The sequence below is a fragment of the Toxotes jaculatrix genome, chromosome 17 (assembly GCF_017976425.1).
Source record: "Toxotes jaculatrix isolate fToxJac2 chromosome 17, fToxJac2.pri, whole genome shotgun sequence".
Classification (NCBI taxonomy): domain Eukaryota; kingdom Metazoa; phylum Chordata; class Actinopteri; family Toxotidae; genus Toxotes; species Toxotes jaculatrix.
In genome coordinates this window covers 17,562,213-17,572,614 of record NC_054410.1, presented here as the reverse complement: position 1 = coordinate 17,572,614, position 10,402 = coordinate 17,562,213, and the positions used below count along the sequence as shown (strand labels likewise).

The 10,402-nt window shown below is 39.5% G+C and overlaps 1 protein-coding gene across 1 annotated transcript in view; it reads left to right on the top strand.

Moving 5' to 3' along the window:
* Positions 1-3,139: 3,139 nt before the first annotated feature.
* Positions 3,140-10,402, top strand: part of sntg2 (syntrophin, gamma 2) — a 69,562-nt gene continuing 62,299 nt past the window's right edge. The window contains exon 1 of the mRNA XM_041060989.1: positions 3,140-3,208. Within this exon, the coding sequence (XP_040916923.1) occupies positions 3,140-3,208 (69 nt within the window). The remainder of the gene's footprint in view (positions 3,209-10,402) is intronic.

Genomic DNA, 10,402 nt, shown 5'->3' with positions numbered 1-10,402 from the left:
TTTTTTTCCACAGAGTGAGACCAGATGCTCGAGCTACATCATAGTGAAATATTATTTCCCTTCATGATAAGTGAATTCTGCAAGTTTAATTTCATATTAAAAAGTTTCAACTGCTGAAATGTTGAGATGGTGAAATACAGACATCTCACCACCATATGAAAGTTTGAACTACAGATTTAAGACTGAACTCAGATGCAGGAGTAGACGTGGGGCAATAATTATAGAAATCTCAGAATATTAGAATTCAGTCACAGCACAAGTAGATTTAATACCTATGGTAAATTATCAGTAAAGCTACTGTTGTGGGGTCACAACGTGACAATGCAACTGCTGTGCTCTGAAACCTATTATTTTCAGCTTCTTGTGCTGCACCATGACAGTTTGTCACGAGCCGCACAGCGCTCTGCGAAATCACAGTGATGAATACCTGCATGGCCAAAAGAAATGAGGCATCAAACTGCTCCTGAAAGTAGACCTGGAACCGGCTGCTGTGGGTGCGGAGCTCTTTCACAAGCCTAAATTCCCCAAACTGATCTCTGGGCCTAAGGGCTTCTTCTTCCTTACTGCTCCCCTTTTTCTTCTGACTAGCAGGGCCAGCTCTAATGGTTGCCTCTTAGCATGGAACAGATACATGTTTGTCTTCTTCAGACGGTAAACAAACCAGGAGCTTCCTGCTTGGCAACATAATGACATTGTAGACTACATGACCAGGTCCAGCTAGTAGTTTTGAAAAGTCCACCTATTTCGCTCTGTCCTTCTTGACTCCTACAATCTGTGAGCAGAACCCAGAGGTGAGTAAAGTGCAAATCTGAACTTGTAAACCTGGGTTGTTTATTTTGGGATTTATTATGGGGATTCACTGAGAAATTCAGTTATCTTTGGACAAAGTTGCCTAGCTATTTCCCTTTGTTTCCAATCTTTATGCTACTGTCAGTAAGCACAAAGTATGTTTTTGTGCTGACCACCAAATTTCACTTCAGCTCATGAGATGTAACTTGCTTGTGAGCTGAAGAGGTGCTGTTAGGTGGATTTTGTTACCTTTGGACAGAGCCAGACTATTTTCTGTCTTTAGCTGCGTTTGCTTAACGACTTGTATTAAAGGTTGATCCCACAGTAAGCATTAAGCACTAAGCATTTCTTCTTGTTTTTTTTTGTTTGTTTGTTTGTTTGTTTCCAGAGTATGGCTGCCAGTGTTTTTGTCCTAAAGTCCTTAATTCAAGCAGAAAATGGCCAGGTCAAAGAGAGCAAACAAAATCACTGGGTCAAAGAATCAACCGATGCATTTAAATGATACTGGCACTGGGGATGAGCCATTTTTAACAATCCTGTTAAGTTAAAATACTGGGCCGTTTCGTGCTGTCTTTGGGGTTTTTGTGCTACACTTAGTCTTAGTGACTTGTGGAGCTTAGTGTGTGTGTGTTTTTTTTACTGTTCCTGTTGAGACAGAGAGTTAGTGTGTTAACATACAGCAGCTGCCTTGATTTCTTTTGGAGGTTGTACAGCAGTGATGTTTGACACTGTACTGTATGATGACAGGGTATTATTATATTGCGAGCATTAGTTTTCTTTAGAGATGTATTTTAATGTATTAACTGCTTTATTTATGGAGTCCATAATCTGTGGTATATAAAACGCTGTTTTTTTGCCTCTGACTTTTTTCTTTCAAACATCAGGGCTTTCGTCTTCTTCTTCTTCTTCTTCTTTTTTTTTTTTTTTTTTTTTTTACCTTCACAGCTCTGCTCTGGCTATAGAAATGTTTATTTCACTAAAACTGAAGGCTCCATCCCGAATTCCACACAGCCTACTGCTGCATTTGAAGTAGCCAACAAAAAGTTGGGGGATTGGGGGATTTTTCCAATGCTAAAACATCATCTTGTCAAATTTTGTGGAAGAAAAAATATAATTCCAGGAGTGGATGTCTGTCATTCAAGTATGAAGCTAAAGTAGCTTTTGCTACGATCACACCTTTTCCAGTCCTCTGATGATACCTTTTCATACTCTCTGATGATAGTGCTATGCTGTGATACAGTGCCCTGTCATTGTAACCTTCACAGATATACATAAACCTTTAATCCTGAACATAAAAAACACAAAGGAAAAGTCTGTCACTAATTATAGACTTGTAATCATACAAAGTGAAACCATCTCCCAGGTACTGTGTGCACTTAGGTGTTAGAGAGTCTCTATTCATAATGTCTATTGCTCCTGATAGAGTGATGGTTATTGGAAGATGTACCATATTCTTTGTACAGCTTTCTATACTCCTAAAATCCAAAGTAAGTCTGAAGGTTGTAGGAGTCAGACAGCAGCACCGGCTCCCTGGGGCCAGTGATAAGGAGTCAGTCTTAAGACTGGCTCAAATAATCATCTCTGACCCATCTCTCCTCCACCAGAAAAATGAGCAAGGCCTGTTCCCCTTAAGCCCTGCCTTTAAGCATTCCCAAATGTCCAGAGAAACTAATTTGTGCCAGTATCCATTAAGATTTAACACACTCAGGGAAGCTGGCAAGCTCCAGCTGAACACAAGGTAGAAGGATTTCGGCTGTGCTTATCTCTACACTGATTCTCATGTTGCTGTGTTGTATCTTGGTGATGAATCCAAGACTGATTTTACTGATTGTAACCACCACCACTACAGTGCAGACTGCTGCCCCTCCTAGCACTAATTTAGGATACACAAATGAAAATTATATCCACGATTTCTGCTGATTAAACGCCATTATGCAGCCTGAATTTGAATATCAGTGAATGGGTTAATGTCCTGTGGTTTGACGCAGGAATGGTTAATGGGAGGAAAGGCAGCAGGTGGAGAGACATGCAGACTGATGAGCAGCAGCTAGAGGAGCCAGTGTGTGCTGAGGGCTGAGCCGGGGAAATAAGCAACCGTCGGCGTGTCTGATTTGTCCCTGCTGCAGACAAAATTATTGTAATTTCAAGACACGGGCAGCTTTGTTTAAAAAAAGACAGAAAGAAAGAAAGAAGAAAAAAAAGGCCGGACAGAGCGCAGAGGCATGGTTTCTCCGTCTGCCTCTGTCGTTGAACGGGACGCCGGTGAATAACACTTGCAGTCAATCGCTGGATAAATGACTTGAGAAACTCTCGTCGAAGTCAGCGGACAGAGAAAGCGGTTTTATGGGAAATGAATGTGACCGGGAAACAGCAACCTGAGCTGATCGAGCGACCCGCCAGCCTTTTGGTTCCAACTTCGGCAAGTAAACCTTTCCATTAAGATTTATTTAAATGAACTTAATTTATGTAGCATTGGGTCCTATTTCTTTTGAGATGTGCTGTGTTTAAGGGCAGTTTCAAAGAGCACACGCACCGTTTTGTTCTTTGATGTGCAGCGGGAAGTCCAAACTACCTTTAAAAAGCCCACTGTTAAGCGTTTCTTACTTAAAAATACTTGTGAACACTTAGCTGGCTTTGAAATATAAATCGTTTCCAAATCAGTAACAACACCTGCATGATTCGGCGTAGCTCTAACAAACTATGGCGCTCTTACCTTAACCAACTTTTAACTTTTATAAATAGCATTTACAAATACTTCGCTGTCCATCTCCAATGCAAATAACGTTAAATCTGCCACGGCGGGTGCGACTGATGTGTGTGCCATGCTGCAAGTTTGGAACAAATCTCGTTGAAATACGGCAGCACATCGTGGCTCATTTATCAGTATATTTATGCCGAATCCACCAGAAGACGACGCCAAACTAAAGCCCCATTGCCTTATTGTAAAAGTCATGTAATTTAACCGATGATCAAGTAGGCATTAAATTACTAGATGTGTGACTGGAGGCCGGTCCTCCTTCCTTCCATGTGATGAAACGGCGTGTTTTTTTGGCTGATTGTGGTTTGATATCTTATACAGCAGTTGTGCTGTGCAGTCACACAAACACTACAGCAGCTTAACTCTTATAACTTTACATTTTGTAGACGTTTCTCAGGCGTCAGTGTTGGTCAGTACTGGCTGTATAACCTAAGATTTGATTTACCAGTTGCCCATCTCTCTGCATGTCTGCCAGATGAAGGTATTGCCTGCTCATTGCACAGTTCTGGTTCTTTAATTATATTCTGACTGTAATTACCATTATTTTCTTTTGTCAGACTCAGACATTCATGTACTGAAATGAGCTTTCTTAAGGGCTTCATGTTAAATTGGGTATTGTGGTTAGGCTACTTGAAGAAGAAAACAAATGATTTTGACCTTTTTTTAGCAGCTGCTTAAAGCAAAAAAAAATCCAACATCATGTGTTGCCTTAAATTTAACCAAACCCATTCTAGCCAGACGTGGGTAAAATTAGATATCCATTACACTTAGATGATGATTTGTCTTATTTGCATTTTTTTCCCTGCATCTTTCAATGGACACCCTCCATAGCTTTCCTGTATCTGTCAGTCATACGTTTGTTTTAATTTAAAGTTTGAAGCACTTGCTTCAGTTAAAACAGCAGATCCTCTTGGGGCAAAATATGTCCCATCATTTGCTGCATGGCATTCAGCTGTCGGCCTCTTCTTGCTTCCACTGGACACATAGCACCTTTAATTTCTGCTCTCCCCTGAGTCCTGCTTTGTGAGCACTTTCTGTTCACAAAGCATTTGCTTTTAAAACCGGATACCTGAGCCTCGAGGGACACAAGTCTGCGGCTTAATTCTGCTTAGCGTGTTCAGTTTTCGCACATGTCCCTCTCTCCATTTACCACTGACTGATGGCTAAAATTACACAGTAAGCAGAGTTTTCTTGTTGCAGTAGACTCTCCCGCAAACACTGTTAGGTCTGGAAGGCTTTCACTCCATCATGCACATTTATGATCACCTGGTGTGCAGTCTAAGGGTGTTAAACACGGACCTGATTTTGCTTCCACAGTAATTACACTCAAGATTTTGCAGGTCCTTAAACAATTTGAAAGTTTCAGGGCTGAATTAATGTTAATGTTTTTTTTCCACATGTAGTTACCTACATTATCTTTGTACTGGAAGCCTGACTTTGGAATACAAAATGCCCCTATAGAGCTTTGCTAGATACAATTGGCCTTCATGTCCCAACAGAATGTATTTCCTGGGATTCTGCTCTTACTCTTCCAATGTACGAGAACCTTTATAAAGGGGTGATTTCAGCCTCGTCTCTTAACTGTTTGGTTTTCGGAAATGACCTTCAATCAAATTCAGCTTCTGGAAAAGCTCTTTAGAAATCTTACATTTTGCTCGCTGAGACATGCAGATACACCGACTCTAGATCAGTGATTGACAGTCACTGATGAATTAGATAAAAGGCTGGAGAGGCACTCCTCTCCTCTCTTTTTATTGTCACCGTGGCACACTGGGTGCATATCAACAAATACGAGTTGTCCTCTCATCATCAAGTTTCTGAATCATGATTGAATGAAGATTCTCAGTAATCCAGGGCACAGGAGAAATAACTAAGTGGTAAATCAAAGGCAGCTTGCTATTTGGTGTCAGAGTTGTTTCACCAATCGTAGACGGGTTCCTCCAGTCTGAACAGGTCTATATGTGTGCATCAGTCTTGTTGTGTGTTTGAATTGTATGTCAGGCTATATTAGTGTTGTGATGGACAGGCAGGGTTGCTGAGTGTTTTCCTGCCTCCCCATGCTGGGAGAGACTCCAACTCACTCTTATTTGAAGCAGTATCTTTATGTAAGAACTTGAAAATGTACAATGTTAGGTTCTGTACACACAATTCTCTGTCACTGCAAAGGCTACAGAGGTTCTTGAATTGCATCAGCTAATTTTAAATACATAAGTCTGTGGGTAAACTCCTTCCTAAGATCTTGGTAACTGCTTGCTAGTTTCAGACTAGTGATTTACTGCATGTTAGGTTGCACCTAGACTGCTTCAGGCATCCACTGCATGGGAGACAGTCCCAGAAGGTCCCATAGAAAATCTCAAGGGAATGGCTGTGTGCTGTTTTTTAATGGAGATGGTGTGGTTAACCAGGTGTGTAGAACTAACCATTTAACATTCATCTATTGAAGTCTATTCTTTTGTAAAACCAGAAAATACAGTTTGAAAACAGAAAGTTAGTTTTTGAGTGTGGACTGGGCTCATTGTTGCCCCTTATGGCCGCTGATGGGGGAAAAAAAACCCACCCACTAGAACTGTGGTTCTCACCAACCACCAAGTATCAGTGGATGCTTTCTGCCCTCCAGCCGCTCAGCAATTATGAGCCCATTATATCTTAGTGCACCACAACAAGGCGAAGGAGACAAACTAACCTCGACAGGCAACACAGAGGTGAGATGTATGTTTTATGGAAATAGTTTTCAAAGAGTATTTTTTCAGTTTCGCTAGAGAGAAGGATGATTTTAAGGAGAACTGCTTGGTTTTGCAAATACATATATGGTGCTTCTCGACTGCATGTGAGACACTCAGGGTTAGGTTACGCCATTAAAGACTTAAGTTATTAAAGACTTAACCTGGTTTACTTAATTCTCTAGTAAGTAAGTAACTTGGATGTTAATGGGTATAAATATTTATATATATATTATTTATTTTAACTGGTTTTGTGTGGTCACTCTGTTTTAATTTAATATGCCTTAATGTCCATTTAGTAGACACTTGCGTTATAACTAGACTGAACTTATGAAAACCAGCTTAGCTGGTGCAACTTGCTCATTGCAAATTTAATTCTAGGATGTAACTCAAACTTAAATGAACCATGTGTTGCCAATGTAACAGTTTCATAATTGAGAGTAAGCAGGACGGCTTCCTCTGTCAACACAATGTAAGCAACCATACTGCCACTGAAATATTTACAAAGATACAATAATTATTCACACTCAGCCTTACAGGGACTGCACTGACTGTTGGTGATATTGACTTGTTGGCCAAAATAACCTTTACAGAAGGAACAAGCAGCAAAGACCACCCAAAACTCAGATCACTACAAATGGGATTAAATAGAAAGGGATTCACTATGATTATCAGACAATCAAACTTTGGCTTGTTTCCTTTTAAAGGCATGCAAAAATAACATTCATGTCATATAAAATTTCCAGCCCCCTGTGGTCACATGCCTGAGGGTTTCTCTTGGCAGGAGCTGCAGAAGCATAATTATACCCCAGTGGAGTGTGAAAGTCGATGCTTTTGTATTCAGGAAGTCAATCATATTTTAACCAAATCACTCCTGTTGGAGCATGAACATGTATTCTCTTTAGCTTTTCATTTTCCCAGAGCCGCTCAGGTAATTGGAAAGGACACAAAACAATCAGACTCCATATTGTAAAACTATATTTCAGTTTTCTCCCATCACTGGAGTGGGGCTCTTCAAAATGAACAGCGTAATTCAATGACCCTAGTATAACAATGCAATGACGTGGAGCATATTTTTTGACCCCTTCGAGCATTTCGTCTTTATACTGTATTAAATATTCAGTAATATTCTAGAAAATCATTTTATATAAACATATATAGAAATCATTTCCTGTCAGATGGTTCAACAGTTTTACTTTAATCTCCTTATGGCACATGAACCAATGGCAGGAAGAACCCACGAGACTTGTGAAATGGGCCAAAGTGCAGACTCCAGTGTTATATCATAAATTAGTCCTTTTTTTTTTTTTTTAAAGCTTATAATTAGTCCCTGTAAGAAGTGCAAAGATACATATCTAATACAGCATTATGCACAGTCATATTCTATTATTCAACTAACTACAAAACCAGGCGGTAATTAAAGTCTTAATTAGGCGGTGTTTTAATTTTTAAAATGTCAAGAGGATATGTAGTGTCATAAATCCTGATGCATCAAAACAAGTTGTGCTGTCACTGTTTAGAACCTTTCTTGACATGTTTCTTTAGCAAATAAAAGGAAACTCGTCCTCTGCATTATTAATAGCCACAGCGTTTCATTAGCATTTTTATTTAGATTCAAGGCAGGAAACTTATGCATTTTAATGTCCCCATTCATTTCCAAGAGAGATATAAAGAAAACCACCTTGTCCGTTTGCCGGCTGATAGTGGACTGTCGCGGACACTCTTCTCACCACTTCAGACGACCACACACACACACACACACACAAAAAAGGAAACATTTGTATGGTGTCTAAAGTGAGAATTCATCCTTGAAAGGCGAATAAAATATAACCAGTCCCAGATTAGTTCCTCAAAATCTACATTAACCCCAAATTACTCCTCCCATAGTGCCAACAGAAGAACACCCAACCCCCACTCAAACCAGACTCCTAACTTTTACTGCATTGTTCAACATGATTATGTCTGGGCTGAATGAAAGAGAGAGACAAAACAACATATGCATCATTCTCTAAAATCCAAAATTAAAAAGCGCATTTTTAGAAAATCTGGAGACTAGTGAGACTAATTTCCTTCATCTCATCTTGTTATCTCTCACACTGACCAAACAACATGCAGTAATCTCACACATGTTGGAGGGATTCTGGGGAAACAGCAGCTTTCACACAGTCGACCGTGCTGGTATTTGAACAGTAAAGCTCTGCAAGACAAGCCTATTCAAACAATGAATATACAGCAGAGAGGAAATACATCAAGTGGTTTTGATTCCCCATGGAGTCAGTCTGAGTGGAAGATTGAACAAGGATGATTGCGGAAGATATAATACCACATTTCTGTGAGTTTGGTGCATATGAGGAGAGCTCCGTCTTGGCTACAGTATATTGACCTTGCAGGATATTGACATGCGGCGTGGTACTGCATACAGTGGATCTACTGATCCATAGGGAAATTATCAGCCTAATGCATATAAGGTAATTTACCTACAGAGTAATTTAAAGAAGCATTTGTGACATCGAAACATCAAACAACCACATTTGCCATGAAGAACTGAACTCCCACATCATTACATGCCTAGTTGCTTTCCTGCAAATCCCTTCCTCCCCACATTTCTAGTCTCTCTGTTCAGGCAAATATAATGCATTGCTCAATTGTTGGAGACCATATAATACAGCTTTTTCAAATTCTCAGCAGCTGCATTATTACACATGAAACTTAGCAATGTTCATTATCTCTTTGAAGTAATGGTTTGATTTTTTTAAGAAACATGCCAATTTTCTCTCTTGTTAGTGTTGGATTCCAAGATTGATACCGCGCATATGTCTGTCTGTATGTCTTATATATGTAGAAATATGAAGCTAGGCCAACTTAGCTTAGCACAAAGACATAGATTAACATATATATTATTTGTTCAGTATGTGCAAAGAGTAAAGTGTGAAAGATTTAAGAACATAAAAGCACAGACAAATTTTCCCTTTACAACAATAAAAAGTTAATATATGACAGAGCAATAGAGTATAATACAATTAGAAACTGGCAAATTTGGGTAAAAAAAACAACATTTAATCCATTTGAACATTAAAAGGGACCTAATGTTTAGTTATATTTTCATAATATATGTGAAATGGAAACTGCCAGTGAAGCCTATTTGTACTGCTTTGACTGTAACTCCAGTGTAACCAGTGTAAGTCTGTGAAGAGTCACGCACTGTGTATTTACTGTACCACAGTGAGAAGCTGCTGCAGGTTTAGCTGGCATGTCTGAGTCATAAGCTCCTGCTGTTTTCAAAAATACATTAAAAACAGCTTGTGGAGACGTGCTGCTGCATTGATGAACACAATCCATCACTGTAAATTAAAATAAATGAGATGACTGGTGACTTTTTACAACCTTCTGAAAAAGGCTCGATCACTGTGGTGCTATTTAAAGGTAGGTCTGTTCTGTGGTATCTGAATGTGAAGACACTTACACTCTTTCCACTCTTGGGTAAGAGTACATCCTGATTGACAGAGGTGAAAATAGTTCCAGTAAATGTGGTAATTAGCAGTGTGGTAAAGCCTTGTTAGGAGAAATTACCAAAGTTGTTTCATTTAAAATGATGGATTATGTTTATCAGGGCAGCTGTATCTCTGGGCTGTTTTTAATGGATTTTTGGAAAAATCCATTAATAATTTTAGCCTTTTTACTTTAAAGCTGTCCGGCAGGATTGCATGTTAGTATTTGCAGACAAGAGGTAACTTTGCCAGCGTTTGGCAGGATTTCTCAAATGTGCTGCAAATGTGTATGTTGCTCACTTTTGCTGTGGAAGCCAGACCTGTCTGCATATCAACTATTGTAAATACATGAGAATGTGCCCCTTTCCAACCTATTTCTAATTGCTGTGTATGGTCAGTGACCATCAGTATGTAATTACTAATTGGCACAGCTGTTAATTCTTCTTGTTGGTGTGCATAGTTAAATGATTTCCACTGGTCAGGGCGTGGGCGTTGGTTTGACTTTTCAGCCCAGTCAATATTTCATACTCATTAACTTCCTCGTTGTGGTTTTATTGTTGTCTGGCCTTTTGCCTGAGAGAGAAAATTGAGAGTGATGTGTGGTTGTGGCCCAGAGACAGTTCCACTGGTCAAAATTCATGAATCAT